The sequence below is a fragment of the Oratosquilla oratoria genome, chromosome 12, assembly GCF_046742065.1.
Source record: "Oratosquilla oratoria isolate Oo_2021 chromosome 12, ASM4674206v1, whole genome shotgun sequence".
Classification (NCBI taxonomy): Eukaryota; Metazoa; Arthropoda; class Malacostraca; order Stomatopoda; family Squillidae; genus Oratosquilla; species Oratosquilla oratoria.
Window position 1 is genome coordinate 62,220,814 of NC_134788.1, and position 17,800 is coordinate 62,238,613.

At 43.1% G+C, this 17,800-nt stretch overlaps 2 protein-coding genes across 2 annotated transcripts; one reads left to right on the forward strand and one right to left on the reverse strand.

Annotated features, from left to right (window-relative positions):
• The first annotated feature begins 4,022 nt into the window (after nucleotides 1-4,022).
• LOC143030448 (uncharacterized) lies at nucleotides 4,023-5,402 on the forward strand. Its single transcript, XM_076193597.1, has one exon. It carries the CDS (start codon nucleotides 4,023-4,025, stop codon nucleotides 5,400-5,402), a length of 1,380 nt encoding a protein of 459 aa, XP_076049712.1.
• A 1,110-nt stretch (nucleotides 5,403-6,512) lies between these two features.
• Nucleotides 6,513-17,330, reverse strand: LOC143031898 (uncharacterized). The gene is made up of 2 exons (XM_076196262.1): nucleotides 17,045-17,330; nucleotides 6,513-10,714 (listed from the first exon to the last, which is right to left on the reverse strand). Exon 2 carries the CDS (start codon nucleotides 10,615-10,617, stop codon nucleotides 8,308-8,310), a length of 2,310 nt encoding a protein of 769 aa, XP_076052377.1. The 5' UTR covers nucleotides 10,618-10,714; nucleotides 17,045-17,330; the 3' UTR covers nucleotides 6,513-8,307.
• Nucleotides 17,331-17,800: the final 470 nt, after the last annotated feature.

Consider the following 17,800-nt stretch of genomic DNA (forward strand, 5'->3'; position numbering starts at 1 on the left):
ATATTTACTATGTATAATATGAGTCTTACCTGTATTGTATTTTATTGTATGTATGATTGAATCCGAATCAAATCAAATCAGTACCACAGGGATCCTCTTAGTCGCCAACACTATACACGGTGGATACAACAGACATTCCTCCTCCGTCAGCAAAAGACGACTACGTATTGTATGCGGATGACGACAAATCATCGCCTACCCAGGAAAGCCAAAATTATGGCAAAATAAACGGAAAGGGCGATCAATCAGATCACGGAGTTTGAAGAGAAATGGAAAATAAAGACCAAAAAATCCAAATTCGAAATGATACCAGTGACCAAGTTCAAGCCAACACCAATAACAGTAGGAAGGGAAACCACAAAAGACTCTATTCCAAGACTGGAAAGTTACGGTCTAATATCCCCTCTGGATAAATAATGATTTATCCTGCTAGTGTTTTGATCACTTCTCTCTGAAAATATGTCTAATTACATACGTACATATGCATTCTCATTTATATGTTATACAAACTCCTAGCTTTTCTTTTTGGATTATTCTTTATTTCAAAATTTCGGACACAGAATTTCATGTACATTCATACATACATACATACATATACCAAAGGCTTTTTCCCCCTTACACGGGAGGTAGCCAAAAGACAAAGGCATAGAAACCACTCACACCCATTCCATCCCCTACATACTCCACTCCCTTCTTCTTTCCTCCCTCCCTCACATCTTGGCACCTCCTGGATGACGGGTCATCCCTGCATCTTGTCCACTGCCCTGGGTCAGATGCAGTGTCGCAAGACACAGCAAGGCCGCTTCATTAATTCGTCGACCCCCTCCCCCTCTCCGTCCCCTCATGCATAAAAGGAGAAGACGGGGAGAAATTCCTTCGGGCTGCATCAATTTATTTCTCATACATATTCCCTCACCCCCCCCATCCCCCACCCACTCCCCCTCATCATTATTCATTATTAGTTATATGTCAATTTATTATTATTTACTATTTACCTCTTTGTTTATCGTTTAACTTTACCTATTTATTTACTTATTTTATTCATTATCATTTACATTATTATAACTTTTGTTTATTTATTTATTTATTACTATCAATTATTTACTTATTTATCTTTTCTTTACATCCGACCTAGTTATGGACCAAAAGGTCTCCAGTCGGCATGCTGCTCCTTTGTAATCCTTTGTAATGACAATACACGATTCAGTGGCACGTGCGTAAACAGTATTGACGAAAGACTCGACGGAGATAGGCGACAGTATGCATGTTGGACCGTGAGTGCAGTGCCGTGCAACAGGGTGACGCTAGACAGTGGACGCCACGTTACGTGGAGTTGGTGAAGCGATGACAAAGAGGCTTTTTCATCCCACTCACCAGGATACCAAACCTCCCGGCAGAGCACTACCCGGAGCAAAGCTGACATCACGCGACCCGCCAGCCTACCCATGCAGGCTACACTCACCCAGCCAGTGGGGGGAATGGAGCAAAGACGTGATTCGCCGGCTTCGGATTCGGAGGCGAGCGACGTCGATTTACCCGCCCCGCTTACGCTCACACTAAATGTGACGTCTTCGCGGGATAGTAGCGGTAACATCGGACAGCTCGTTGCGGTGATGCGAGAGGAACGCGAGAAAATCGACACAATAGTGGATACCCTGCAATCCCTCGTAGCCTTAGTCACCCGCACCTTCACCGAGCCTCTCGTCGACCTCCCCGTCCCCTCCTCCTCCTCCGCCTCGATCCCTCCTGTCATTGGAGTGTCACCCGCTCCTCCGCCGCCGGGCAACCTCTCGTTCTAACGTCCCCTGGCACTGCAGGCCGATGCACACTTCCAGTCGTTTCATTCGTGGCGCCATGACAGAGCCGACTATGCCATCATGGCCGGTGTTAATAGGATGCAAAGTGACATACAGCTACGGTCGTGCTTGTCCCTCGATGTTCAGGGGATACTACCGAACTCCCTGGACATCCCGCATGACACTTCGATCTCGGCCGATGAACTGCTCGTCCGACTGCAAGCCCACTGCTGGTACGTGCGAGTCGAGGCCCTCCGCCGCCGCGACCTGCTCCCATGCAGACAGGCGCAAAGCGAGTCCTTCGACGGCTTCTACGACCGCATTAACCCATTAAACTCCGATGACAAGATTCTTTGTCATTTGGTCAAATAAAACAAAAAATCATAAAACACCAAAATGTTTGATCAAACACCAGAAAAATATGACGTCAGCAGTCCTCGCTTCGCTCGCGAGCGAAGCGAGGACTACTGACGTCATATTTTTCTGGTGTTTGATCAAACATTTTGGTGTTTTATGATTTTTTGTTTTATTTGACCAAATGACAAAGAATCTTGTCATCGGAGTTTAATGGGTTAAGAGTAAGGCTGAAGAAGTAGGCCTATGCACCGGAAACCCCGTCACTTGTGCGGAGGCCCAGCTGAAAATGGTGATGCTTATCGGCGTCAGGGGCGAGGAACCCGTACAACGCCTCAGCTCCCTCGCTACAAATACGTCAGTGCAGGAGGTACTGACCAGCTACCGCTCACACGAAGCATTGAGGGTGACAGCCTCGGCTGTCCAGGATGACCCGAGCTTAAACGCCGTCTGGGTATACAAAAGGGCCTAGCGTATGGCGCATGCACCCCCGCGATGCAACGGTCCATGTCAATCCTGCGGCCGCCGGCACGACCTCGGGAAATTATGGGCGTCTAACAGCACCTGCCACAGCTGCGGGAACAAAGAACACCGCCCTCGCACCTCCAAGTGACCTGCCGGGGATGTCCACTACCACGCCTGCAACAAAAAATGTTCACTGGGAGTATTGCAAGTCGACCAAGGGTCGGGACAAACACCACCACGAGTCAAGTCACGGCACTACTGCCCCTCCCAAGGGGAAAGCCGGCATCTGCCGCCATGTGTCTGACGGCCGCCTTTCATCATCCGCAAGTGCAGACGTCACGGTGATAGGCACTCAACACCTACACATGTTGGGGATACCCAGGGCCAGCTTGCAGCCGCCCCCCCCCTCCTCTCATTCGCCCACTGTCAATAGGGAGTTGGTCATAGTCCCGCCCGACATACTCGAACAGGTACGCCAAGCCAACACTACCCGTTGACAGCTCGCTAGCCGACTCTCGCGACCACTTTCTACGGGAATTTAGCGACGTCCTGGTCTCCAAAGATAACCTCCGCACCGCCCCCCTTGGAGAGATGGTGGGCCCCCAAAGAGAATCCACCTGAAAACCGACGCGGTGACCTTCGCCATCCACACGCCCAGGCCGATAACTTTCACATTTCAGGGCCAAGTGAAGGAAGAACTTGACTCAATGGTGCGGCAAGGCATCATCGCGCCTGTCGGTGAGGATCCCTCGGAGTGGAGCCACCCAATGGTCCTCGTGGCCAAGAATAAAGGCGTGCGCATCACGGTGGACCAGACTAAGCTCAACTCTCAGGTGTCACACCCCATCCATACCGTTTGCGGCGATCCTCAGCGTCACCTCCCCCGTGAAGTGCTTTACGACGGCGGATGCCCTTCACGGTCATTGGCAGATGGACCTCATATAACCATCACCAACCATGCACGTGATCTACACACATACAAGATGGTACTCGTCTTTAGCAAGACCCCAATCTTGCAGACATCACAAATTCCTCAATCATAAAACAGTTTGACTCAATTGTGCAAAATAAGACAAACATAACGCCCACGCAGTATCACCTAATGTACACGAGATGCCTAATGTCACCAGAGAGAACTAATGCCCCCCTTTCTCATACCTAACCCAATTACTTTACCACAAGTTCAATATATACGCCATATCTAGCCACGTCCACCAACCACATAATCCCCATACAAAGGAACTAACACCCATGTGTTAATAAAACAAAGAAATCACCATCAAGATATTGCTCGCCCGCATTAAGTCCCCCTCTTAGGTAGCAAGCCTGTTTCACTTCGCCGAGGAGGACCAGCACTTCACCACGTTCACCACCCCTTACGGGCGTTATAAGCACTGCCGGGGACCAATGGGCTTTGCGGCCACCGGCAACGCCTACTGTCTCAGTGGGGACGCGGCTCTGCAATACGTTGCCAATTGCGTTGAAGTGGTGAAGAACATCCTCCCGGTTGAAGAGGACCTCCCCTCTCACTTCCGGAGGATCCAGCACATGCTCACTAGGTGCCGCAACCACGCCATTACATTTAACAAGGGGAAATTCATGGTCGTCGCCCCCAACGTCAGCTTCTGTGGTTACCGTCTCTCAGCCGACGTCATCTCCGCCGACGAGGATAAGGTCTGGGACACAAGGGACTTCCCCACGCACGACAACTTGACTAGCCTACGCTCCTTCATGGGCCTCGTGAGCCAATGGGCGGACCTCACCCCGGCCACAGCAGCGACAACTCAACCCTTACGACCTCTAATGAACCCTAAGCGTTCATTCACCTGGACTCCGGGTCACGACAATGGTTTCGCCAAAGTCAAGCGAGCTCTGTCGTCACCACTCGTACTGGCGCCCTTCGACCCTGCCCTGGCAATGGTACTGCAGAAGGACGCATCGCGCCTCTACGCCATCGGGTACGCCCTACTCCAAGGCCACGGTCAGGGGCGCTTGCGTCTTGTTCGGTGTGGCTCGCGGTTCCTGACGGGCGCCGAAACCTGCTACGCCACCATCAAACTGGAGATGCTTGCTGTCACCTGGGCCGCTTCCAAATGCAGAATATATCTGTCTGTTTTGCCCCACTTCACGTTGATGACAGACCATCGCCAGCTCATCAAGCACCCTTGCATCCTGGACGCCCTCTCGCGAGCCCTGGTCTCCCACCCCACGTCGGAGGACGAGACCGACTGTGAACTCCGGGCCAGGGCACGAATGGACAGCGCCTACGGAAATCTGCTTACATGCGTGTCCTCCGGGGTCCCGTCCAACCGCTTTGCCCTACCCAGCTCCGCCATCCCGTATTGGAAGCTCTGGGACGTCCTCTCCACTGGCGGGGAACTGCTGTGCGGGAAGCGCATCGTCGTCCCCGCCGCTCTACGGAAGCGCACACTAGCCCGCCTGCACGATAGCCACAGCAGCGCGAGGGACACCAAGCGATGGACTAGGCAAACCGTCTTCTGGCCCGGTATCGATTCTGACATCAAGAAGATAGTGGAAGCCTGCAAACCCTGCCAAGTGCTGTTCCCTAGACAGCAGCAGGAGCCCTTCCTGTGCGACGACCGGCCCATCCGAGTCTACCTGTCGTCGAGTTCTTTCACATCGCAGGAAAGCCGTTACTGGTTATGGCGGACAAGCTCTCAGGCTGGACCTTCATCACGCCCTGCGACCAGGACACGTCTACCAGAGTCATCCGGAAATTCTGCTGCTGCTTCCGGGAGGTGGCGTCTCCCTCCACCTTCTCACTGACGGTGGCCTTCCTTTTACCAGCACCGAATTCAACCATTTCACGGAACGCTGGGATGCCTACCATATGGTCGCTTCATGTAACTACCCCGTCTAATGGGCACGCTGAAGCCGTGGTTAAGGCAGGTAAGCACCTCATCCTAAAGACAGCGTCCATCGGCAATATCGAGTTCGAGGAGTTCGACCGAGGTCTCCTACAATTAGGCAACACCCCGTCTCCTACCGGCCACTCCCCCGCCCAGAGCATGTACGGCCGCCCTCTCCGCACTTGCGTCCCGACCCACCCGGACTCCTTTTCGGAGTAGGATTGCGTTTGCCGCGCCGCCGCTCAAGCTGACCAGGTGCAACCCCGGTACAACGAGCACGCCCGGCCCCTCCTCCAATTGAGTGTCGGCCAACGCACGCGGATTCAGGACCGGTTGTCCCTACGTTGGGACAAGATCGGGGTGCTTATGGGCCGCGATAGGTCCAAAGACTACTAAATCTACCTCCAGAGCGGGAGACTCTGGTGGCGCAACCTCCGCCTAGTGTCCCCTTGCCCTCCCGACGCCGTCGGCCCCGTCGCGTCCCATCCCTCGGTGGAGGACCCGCGGTCCTCGTGCGTGGATTCCCTATGATTCCCCGTCGGTCGTCTCGGCTCGCGAATAGATGTACCCCTCGCGATGGTTCTACGAGCGTGACCACAGTGCCACATAGACACGAATGACTACTTATGCAGGCATCTAATAGGAGTAAGAAGGAACGTAGGCGTGTAGACATTCGGAAGCATGACGATGCCACACGCACGTAACCGCGCCTAGAGCTGCTAGGCAGAGTTCCGAACATATCTAGATGGATCGTCGGCAGAGTCTTCGGCATGAGGTGGGACGCGCCCGTTCGGGGCCCAGGCCGACAGATACCCGTTTGCCTTCCTGCGTGTACCACGCGCCCTCTTGTACACATAACCCAATGATTAATAAACGCGTAAGTCGCCCTAGGTGCGTTTCACTCTCGCCCCTTTGCAACTACACTTGCAACAGCAAGGTTCTGCCTCAGGAGTTACGAGAGAACTAGCACATGCAATAATACTACTAGACACCACGAACAAGCTCTTCTTAGCATAATAACAAACCGTTCAGCAATTTTATCATCATTCGTCAACAATGAACAATTTATCATATGACATCTGATATTACTCTTGGAAAGACTTCATTGAAATACTAGAGTTGTTTCAAAGGATACAATAAACACTGCTAAATATATTACCGTAGATATATTTACAGTAACACAGATTTCAAGTAACAATGTCGTATACATCAAAGAAGTTTACATAACACTAAGATAAACAGAACTTTATCCGTCATGACGTACATATAATATATATCCACCAGTTGCACAATTTCCTAATATTCTTGATTTTTCGTAATTACAAAACGACCCGTGCACTTCATGGAACACTTAGGGGTCAGAATGCAAAAGTGAAGACAATTTTTTAAACTCCAAGGAGAGTAAATAAAGAAACATTGCCGACCATTCCCACGATACAGTTTTGCCAATTAGAATTCAGGCACATGAACGCCATTTTTCAAACCTAAATAAATCGTTTGCAATTCGGAAACAGAGCCACCTTCGGCTATCGTCAAGAATCTTCGGAGGAGTGATGTATTAGTAGCCAAATATCGCTATTCACACGTCATTGTTCAACATTGAATAATTGTGGGAAAATTGAATAAATCATGGTCTACTGTGTATCTGCCAACTGTAACAACGGGCAACGTAGTGGTCGGAGCTTCTTTCAATTCCCCTGTGATGCAGATCGAAGGGCTATTTGGATGTGGAAGATGAACATAATTGAGAGAAAGGAATCATTGTGGGTACCAAGTGATCATTCTAAATTTTGCTTGAATCACTATGAGCCCGTCTTGTGAAGGATCTGGCTTATTCTATTGGATATTCGGGAGTTGTGCGGCCTCGTCTAAAGGCAGATGTGATCCCAACTACCTTCGCACCCTTTTCAGCCCTTGGATCGACCCCTAAAGTGACCAAGGGCCGAAGAAGTCAGGCCTTCAACAAACACCGCAGGCTAAAGGCGATGCATTGATAACTGCAATGCAGCGTGTGGCACTATATCAATAACACAGGATAAGCCTAGGCTATAGGGCTTGGTAGCACATGTAATGCATATTGTGAATCAGCGCAGATCAATATTCATAAAATGTGCAACACCAATAATGAATTCATAATTGGACACACGGATAACAAATCCGTTTGGCATGCACGCATTATGAAGATTCATGAAAGAGTTAAGTAAGATTAATAATGTATGCATGTCTAATGAAATTATCTGTGCGGCCACCAGCGTGGGTCATCACCCAATACATATCAACCTTTCGTGAGGTGTGAGTCAATGTGACATTTGAAACGAATCTTTAGTGAGAAGGCTGAAAGGTTTTCTTTCCTGTATGGGCCACCACGTGAGGTATTTTTTTCTGAGAAAGCTGCATCAAACAGTTCACACTCAAAAGGCTTCTCTAAAGCGTGCGTCATCACGCGATGTTTGAGAACACTCTTCAGAAAGATGCATCTCACAGGTCACACTGGAAAGGTTTCTCTTCAGTGTGGGTCATCATGTGATGTTTGAAAACAGTCTTTTCTGAGAAAGCTCCATCGCACAGGTCAAAACTGAAAGACTTTTCTCCAGTGTGGGTCATCACGTGATATTTCAGAGCAGTCGTTCTTGAGATAGCTTCATCACACAGGTCACACTTGAAAGGTGTGGGTCATGTGTCGTTCGAGGGTCCTTTTGTTGGGAAACTGCATAACACGGGTTAGATTGGAAAGGCTTCTCTCTAGTGTGGTTCACCACGTGTAGTTTGAGATGACTCTTTCCTGAGAAAGCTGCATGACACATGTCGCATTTCAAAGGCTTCTATCTAGTGTGGGTCACCAAGTGTCGTTTGAGATTAATCTTTCGTGTGAAAGCTGCATCACACTGGTCACACTTGAAAGGCTTCACTTCACTGTGGGTCACCAAGTGTCGTCTGAGACTACTCTTTTGTGAGAAAACTGCATCACACAGATCACACTTGAAAGGCTTCTCTTCAGTGTGGGTCACCAAGTGTTTTTTGAGACCACCCTTTACTCTGAAAGCTGCATCACACAGGTCACACTTGAAAGGTTTCTCTCCAGTGTGAGCCATCACATGATATTTGAGACCACTATTCCCTGAGAAAGCTGCATCACACAAGTCACACTTGAAAGGCTTCTCTCCAGTGTGGGTTACCATATGTTGTTTGAGAGAACTCTTCATTGAGAAAGCCGCATCACACAGGTCACATTTGAAAGGCTTCTCTCCTGTGTGGGTCATCATATGCTTTTTTAAAGAACCCTTTTGTGAGAAAGCTGCATTACACAGGTCACATTGGAAAGGCTTCTCTCCAGTGTGGGTCATCATGTGACATTTGAGATTTTTCTTTCCTGAGAAAGTTGCATCACACAGGTCACACTTGAAAGGCTTTTCTTCAGTGTGGGTCACCAAGTGTTGTTTGAGATTACTCTTTACTCTGAAAGCTACATCACATAGGTCACACTTGAAAGGTTTCTCTCCAGTGTGGGTCATCATGTGCTTTTTGAGAGCACTCTTTTGTGAGAAAGCTGCATCACACAGGTCACACTTGAAAGGCTTCTCTCCAGTGTGGGTCATCATGTGCTTTTTGAGAGAACTCTTCATTGAGAAAGCTGCATCACACAGGTCACACTTGAAAGGCTTCTCTCCAGTGTGGGTCTTCATGTGTAGTTTGAGATTAGTCTTTTCTGAGAAACCTGCATCACACATGCTGCATTTAAAAGGCTTTTCTCCAGTGTGGGTCACCAAATGTTGTTTAAAACTACCCTTTTGTGAGAAAGCTGCATCACACAGGTCACACTTGAAAGGCTTCTCTCCAGTGTGGGTCACCATATGTAGTTTGAGACTGTTCTTCCATGAGAAAGCTGCATCACACAGGTCACACTTGAAAGGCTTCTCTCCAGTGTGAGACATCATATGATATCTGAGACCACTATGCCCTGAGAAAGCTGCATCACACATGTCACATTTGAAAGGCTTCTCTCCAGTGTGGGTCACCATATGTAGTTTGACATAACTCTTCGATGAGAATGCTGCATCACACAGGTCACATTTGAAAGGCTTCTCTCCAGTGTGGGTCACTGCGTGATGTTTGAGACCATTCTTTTGTGAGAAAGCTGCATCACACAGGCCACATTTGAAAGGCTTCTCTCCAGTGTGGGTCACTGCGTGTTGTTTGAGACCATTCTTTTCTGAGAAATATGCATTACACAGGTCACATTTGAAAGGCTTCTCTCCAGTGTGGGTCCTCACGTGACGTTTGAGTTTACCCTTTGCTGAGAAAGTTGCATTGCACACGTCACATTGGAAAGGCTTCTCTCCAGTGTGGATCATCATGTGTTGTTTTAGATGACCCTTTTGTACGAAAGCTGCATCACACAGATCACATTGAAAAGGCTTATCTCCAGTGTGGGTTACCACGTGTCGTTTGAGAGAACCCTTCCGTGAGAAAGCTGCATCACACAGGTCACATTTGAAAGGTTTCTCTCCAGTGTGGGTAATCACATGATATTTGAGAGCATTATTCTCTGGGAAAGCTGCATCACACTGGTCACACTTAAAAGGCTTCTCTCCAGTGTGGGTCGCCATATGTAGTTTGAGAGTTCTCTTCAGTGAGAATGCTGCATCACACAGGTCACACTTGAAAGGCTTCTCTCCAGTGTGGGTTATTTTATGACTTTTGAGATGACTCCCTACTGAGAAAGCTGCATCACACAGGTCACATTGGAAAGGCTTCTCTCCCGTGTGGGTCATCATATGATATTTGAGATTCCTCTTTTGTGAAAAAGTTGCATTGCACAGGTCACACTGGAAAGGCTTCTCTCCCGTGTGGGCCATCACATGATATTTGAGACCACTCTTTCGTGAAAAAGTTGCATCACACAGGTCACACTTGAAAGGCTTCTCTCCAGTGTGGGTCGTCATGTGATTTTTGAGAGTATTCTTTCTTGAGAAAGCTGCATCACACAGGTCACACTTGAAAGGCTTCTCTCCAGTGTGGGTCATCATGTGATTTTTTAGATGACTCTTTCCTGAGAAAGCTGCATCACACAGGTCACAATGGAAAGGTTTCTCTCCAGTGTGGGCCATCATGTGATATTTAAGATGACTCATGAGATAGGTGTGTCACATGAGTTTCTCTTTGTTCCGTGATGAATATACAGAATTTTTGGATACCTTTTCCAAGGAAATGTTGATATTTACCCTCGACCTGTAGGAAAAAAATAAGTTTGACATTAACTTTTTGAGAGCTTGTAAAAGGTGTAACACGAGCATAAACAAATACAGTGGGGCATTAACAAAAATGTAGTAGGGAAAGGCAACAAATGGCTCTTAATACTGATATTAACAGTGGTACCTATGTATATAAAAAAAAAAAAAAATCAGTTTTGAAGATTTCTTGGCGTTTCCTTCCGAAATCCGGCAAAAATATCCCCCCATGGTGTAGGAATATATTTAAAGCTACCATGTACCATATCAAGCATCGCTGCAATGGATGAACGCGGTTCAAAGAGTAGTGCACAGATGAAGACGAAGAATTACCCAAAAGAAAGTGTGTAGAAAATTATGCTCTTCATAACGAGCACAGGAATGAGTTTTTCCAACTTTACGCCTCACTCAAAAAAAAAAAAAAAATAGTGCAGTAACAGATACAATTAAGAGATTTCATGGGAAAATATTGGGGTTCAACAATAGGTTACGAAATAACAAAAATTAAGTGTACTCTGATGAAGTACGATCTCATAATAGATTTCGACGGAGAAATTAAAGAGGAAGAATCGGAAAAGTTTATGAAACATTATCTTGCAGGATACAGGAATTTCACTATGAGTGGTGGTAAAAGCTGTCACGAGGAATGCCAAAAGTATTACATTGATTGGAAATACAATGATTATATAAAAAACCGCAAACTCATGGAAAAACAGTTTACCATAAGGTTAATGGTGAATGTGTGGTGAAAAATCCGGCAAACGTGGTATATAAAGAATTTTTTTCGGACATGCCATCCATTAGGGAGGAGGAATCTTTAGTGAAAGGTATCGACAGCGAGCAGGTAATTCCAGAAGAGGAACCTGAATTGGGATCCGTTGAGATTCCTGCTTCAGCTTACAATATTACTGAAGAAGCCGCAACGGCAATGATCCTGCCTGATTACGACTATGCCGTCGACGAATCGGAATCAGATGTGTCGGTCCCCCTTAAGGTTTGGGAAAGGACTTTCCAAGAAAAAGAAGAATTAAAGAAGGAAGAAATAAAACAAGAATTAAAGGAGCTCTATAGAAAAAAATAAAATACAATGAAAATAAAAGAGAATTGGTACAAAATGTTAGATTGAAGGCCGAGGATAAAGAAAACAGGGCACTCGCAGAAATTCTTTTACGGATTGGCATGGGTGAAACAGGTAGATTCAGGTTTCCAAAGAAATTTGGTATTTTGGTCAAAACAAGGGATGATGTGATCGAAAAGGTCTACAAAGAACTTGAAGTTAACGCCAACAGCTATCTATATTTCCAAAAAAGAGCCATAAAATATCCTAGAAACGAAGACGTGGATTACATAAATGAGGTGATCTATGAAAGAGTCAAAGGTGGTGAACATATAACATATATACAGGAGTGAGGATAAGCCGGTCGGAAACGATGAAATTGAAATTCAAACTTCGGTATATAACAGAATGAATTCTCCTTCTATTCCATTACATGAGTTGATGCCAATGAGTACTGTTGGGTGGTAGTGGACCTTTTAATTTTGTTTCTACAATTCCCATTATGTCCGGTTCTTTTTCCTTCAGATAATCATTCAGTTCGTTCAAGCCTGTTATTAATCCATCTATATTTGTGTAAGACACTCTTAATTTTCTGCTACTTCCATTGTATTTACTGTTTCCCTTTTGTTTTTCTCTGTTATGGTCCATTTCCTCACTTTCATATTCACTACTTTCCAATAGAGTTCCTCTTTTTGTGACTCTGTTCTTCTCATGTTTTTTTCTTAGCTTTTTGTCTTTTCGTTTTTTCCTCCTCTCTTTCCTCTTTATTCATTTCTCTTTTTATCCATACCTTTTTATATTGTTCACTGTCTGCTAGTTTCCCAGTTTTTGCTAAAATATTCTCTGCTGTTGTTTGTGACCTGAATTTAATCTTAATTGGTCTGGCCTTTCCTGAGTCTATACATTTCTTCAATTTTTTTTTCATGATTTCAGGTTCATTTTCCTGAACTAATTCTAATATATTGTTTACTTTTTCTTTTCCCTCTTTAGTTCTCGTAGTCCTGTTTAAGTTATACTTCTCTTCCATCCCTAATATAATTATACATTTCTTTTTATCTGCTAAGTCTCTTACTATATTCTCCTTCTCCCTCATTACTTTAATAACTGTATTTGCAGTTTGTTCTCTCATCTGCTGTGTCACTATGTCTTTAAATGCAACTTTAATGTTCTCTTAGACTGTCTTAACCCTGTGTTTCTTTTGCTATGGACTCTTTATTCTCTCTATTATTTCTCTTTAATTCCTCATTCTCATCTTTTATTTCCTTTAACTGTTTTTTCAATTCTTCTACTTTAGTTAGGCTTTGGTTTTCCTTCTTTAATTGTCCCAACTTATCAACTTGCTGTGCAATCTCTGTGAGTTGACCTAGCCTACTTTCCCAGTGTTGAGACATATTTTCTAGTCTTTCCTCTAGCCTTGCTAATCGGGGGAGGTTGGCATCCCCCCCTTCATTAAATCCATTGAAATGATTATCTTCACTTTCTATTTTGTTGTTCTTATCTATATTTCTAAACTTAATGATTTTACTGGAATTATTTACTTCTCCAGCATCAGCTGATCTTTTGTTTACTTTTTTCCGTAGGTGACGCCCTTGCGCCTCCTTCCTCATTTCCTTCCATTTCCCTCAGCAATCCCTCCCCTTCTTCCTTTTCATCACCTTCCCACTACACCACAAGCTTTCCCCTTCCCTATAAATACAAAGGGGTACTTCCTCGTTGTTGAAAACCACAAAAACTTCTCTCCTACTTTGGAGCTCCAATCTTCGCTGTGAATCGGTCTACATGTGTGCGTGTGTGTGTATTTTACGGGAAGGGGAGCTATGTTTGTGGTGTCCAGTCTTCATACCTCATTTTATCTAAACTATTTTTAAATTCATGTATTGTTTTTACACACACTACTTTCTCATCTAACTTGTTCCAAATGTCTATTACTTTGTGAGGCAAGCTGTTCTTTTTCAGATCTCTTCTATAGCTGTTTTCTTGATTTTCTTTCCGTGTCCTTTTGTATTTCTATCGTCCCATTTTATTAGATCCTCTCTATCAATAATTTCTATTACTTTCATGATTATGTAAATAGTTATCAAATCTCCTCTCTCTCTTCTTTGCTCTAATGTCTGTAGCTCAAGTTTTGCTAGTCTTTTTTTATACATTTTTTGTACTTGGCGACCACATTGTTGCTGCATATTCCAATCTTGGTCTTATCAGAATTATTAGTATTTTCTTCACTATTTCTTCTTCCAGGTATGTAAATGCCACTTCGATTGTTCTTATTAAATTATGAGTTTCACACCAAAAATATTATTTATTTGTTTCTCAGGTGACATATTATTCATAACAATGACTCCCAGGTCCTTCTCATTTTCTACTTTTTTTTTTGTCTTCTCCCAATTTATATGATCCTGTTATTCTGTTTTTGCTTTTTCCAAAGTCCATTATACTACACATTTTTGTATTGAACTCCATCTCCCACTTCCTACTCCATTCCCATACTTTATTTAGATCACTCTGTGGTGACTCACAATCTTCTTCTGTGTTCAATTTTTTTAATAGTTTTGCATCATCTGCAAAGAAGCTCATATAACTTTCAATTTCTTCATCCATATCATTAATGTACATAGCAAACATTATTGGGGCCAGAACTGTTCCTTGTGGAACACCACTTATTGCTTCATCCCAATTTGAGTGTTTGTCTCTTATCACTACTCTCATTTTTCTTTCTTGCAAAAAGTCTTCCATCCATTTAAGCAGTTTGCCCTGTATTCCTCCTTCAGTCTCTAATTTCTTAAGCAACTTCTTATGTGGTACTTTGTCAAAAGCCTTTTTTAGGTCTAGAAATGCACAATCAGCCCATCCATCTCTTTCTTGTATTATATCTATTAGCCTTGAATAGAAACATATCAAATTGGTGACGCATGTTCGTCCTTGTCTGAATCCAAATTGCCTTGCATTTAGCACGTTTTTTTCTAAATATTTTACCCATCTACTTTTGATCATTCTTTCACAAATTTTTGCTATTGTACTTGTTCGAGAGACTGGTCTTTAGTTGGTAGGGTCTTCTTTTTTTCCCCCTTTATATATAGGTAGTATATTTGCTTTTTTCCAATCTTCTGGAACTTTTCCTTCTTTCAAGGAACTGTTTATTGTGCTATGTATTTTGTCTGCCAGTTCATTCCTGCATTCTTTCAAAATCCAGTTTGCTATTTCATCTGGTACATGCAATTTTCTGACATCAAGATTACTCAAGTGTTTCATTTTTTCATTCTTATTTACTTCTATGCCTTTCATAGGTGTGTGTGTGTGTATTTACCTAGTTGTATTATACAGGAAGAGAGCTATGCTCATGGTGACCCGTCTTTGTATCTCTCAGTATCAAGTTTTTTCTTAAAATCTTGAATAGTGTTTGCACACACTGTTTTTTTGTCTAATTTGTTCCAAGTATCTATCACTCAATGTGGGAAGCTACTTTTTTTTTTCAGATCACTTCTATAATTATCTTTTTTAAGTTTCTTTTCGTATCCTCTTGTTTTTCCATTGTCCCATTTCAGTTAATCATTTTTATCTAAGATTTCAATTCCTTTCATAATTCTATAGTTAGTAGGCCTCCATTCCTTTCTTTGTTCCAGATCTGGACAGTCTTTGTTCATATGTCATTTTGGAAAGAGTTGGTGCCAGTTTTGTTGTTGCTCTTTGTATTCTTTCTATTTTTTTTTTTTTTTTTTTTTTGTACTGGGTGTCCAGAGTGTTGCTGCACACTCGAGTTTTGGTATTATTAGTGTAGTTATTATTATTATTTTTTTTTATCATTTCCTCATCCAAATAGACAAATGCCACTTTTATTGACTTCAATAATTTTTTTGACCTCTTTTTTCCCAATTTTATGATCTCTCAATATTCTGTTTTTACTTTTTCCAAATTCCATTATTCTACATTTCTTGATATTGAATTTAACTTCCCACTTTTGAGTCCTTTCCCAGATCTTGTCCAAGTCTTGTTGTAATGAGTTGCAATCCTCTTCCATTCTTTCTTTAGTATATTTGAGTCGTCTGCATAGAAATTCATATAACACTACTACTTCATCCATGTCATTGTGTGTTTAGGATTGTAATGATTTGAGGCATAATCTTGTCTCTAAATAAACTGTACTTGATTACCATATAGCATTGCCTAGGTTTGGTCAATTTTTAGAAAAGCACATCTACATGATATAGCATTGAAAATTATTCATTTTGTTAATTATAATACATCAACATATGTATTTCTTAGCAGAAATTAATAACAAAAAGTTGCTAAAACTGATTTACTAACAAAGAAAGTTGCAGAAGGTGAATGTTACATCATGTTTGTTTCAATGGATGCCAAGGTTGAAGAAATTACAGGATGATAAATTCATCTATTCTAACCTAACTTAACCTATGCTATCTAACATATCTCACCTAAGCTGTATTTAGTACTGCGGTACCTATAACTCTAAAGATCCATCGGGTCGTCGTCATGGATGCTGACGGCCTGATTAAGTACTTGATTGGACTGCGTGGAGTAGAGTTGTTGCATAGCTTGAAGGAAGCCCTACTATCTTTGTAACAGCATTTATTAATGTCAACTAGATTTGGGGAACACCCGGTTCACAGCGTGAAAATCATCGTCTAACTTACATGGCATCTCGATGCTATGCTCGCAGCTTCATTCAGTAGTATATTTGCTTTTAGCAAGGTTTTGTTATTGATTTCCGCCAAGAAAAACTGATATTATGTTAATGTTTTATAATTCACAAAATTAATTTTCTATTGCTATATCACATAGGTGTGCACTTCTAAAAATTTACTGATTAACATTAGCATATACCATTGCCTAGGTTTTGAATAACCTATGCACTGACAATTCTTTCCCCAATATTTTTTGTAAAATACCCCTGCGTCATTCCAGTCGTTGCCTCATCATCTCATCCCTTGGAATATATCTCTAGTATTTGCTCTAAGTCGAAAGACATAATGAAATTGAAGATGTTGGCAGCACCAAATAAAATTTAGTGAATCCATTAAGGAACCTTTCACCACTTTCCCAAATACGGGAGAAAGGGAGATATGCGAATGTAATGTTTTGTAACAGTAACAAAATATTGAAGATCAACCTCGGAAACATGCGCGGTTCCACATCGATGAACATACACGAATTTGAGCCTAAGTACGATAAATTGGTGAGTAGGAGATGGGATCTAATGAGCATTACTCCTTTTATGTATACTGCAATTAATCAAATACATACGAATGCAAACATTACCTTCTTTCTTTGGAAGAGAAAGGACGATATGACACTGGGCTCCGGTATGTAAACAAAGATGGCGGAGAGTCTAGGAAATCGAGACCCGCATATTATTTGTTTAAATACAGTGTGTAAAATTACGAGGAAGGTACAACAAGCATTTAACCACAATGAAACATAAGTGTCAAATGCTTTTTGAACCATCTTCGCAATTTTACAATTGACAAAGAAACGGAAAAAAATATTGTTAAAAAGAGACAGGCTTATAAGAAATACAAGTGTTCGGGTGCATCGAATGACTATCAAAGTTATATATTGATATAGAGAGATTTAAAAAAGACAATAAAAAAAGGAAAACGACAATACGAAATGAATATAGCTGATAAATCCAAAGAGGATCCCAAAGAATTCTATAGTTACATTAGAGATAAAAAGGTTATTAGGAATCACATTGGTCCACTATTATCTGCTGACAGTCAACTTGAATATTCAAATGAAGGAATGTGTGATACATTAAACAATTATTTTAGTTCAGTATTTGTAATCGAAACACCTCAAAGTGAACTCCAAACTGAAACCTGTGAAAAGTCTGGGGTAAAATTAAAAGGTGTATAGTGAAACTCAAAGTTAATAAAACACCAGGACCTGGCGGTTGGCATCCAAGAATCCCAAAGGAAATGAAAAATGAGATTGTTGTTCCATTAGAAATTATTTTCAAGAAATCCATCATATCCGGAGATGTCCCAAGAAAATGGAAGCTAGCTAACGTTACTC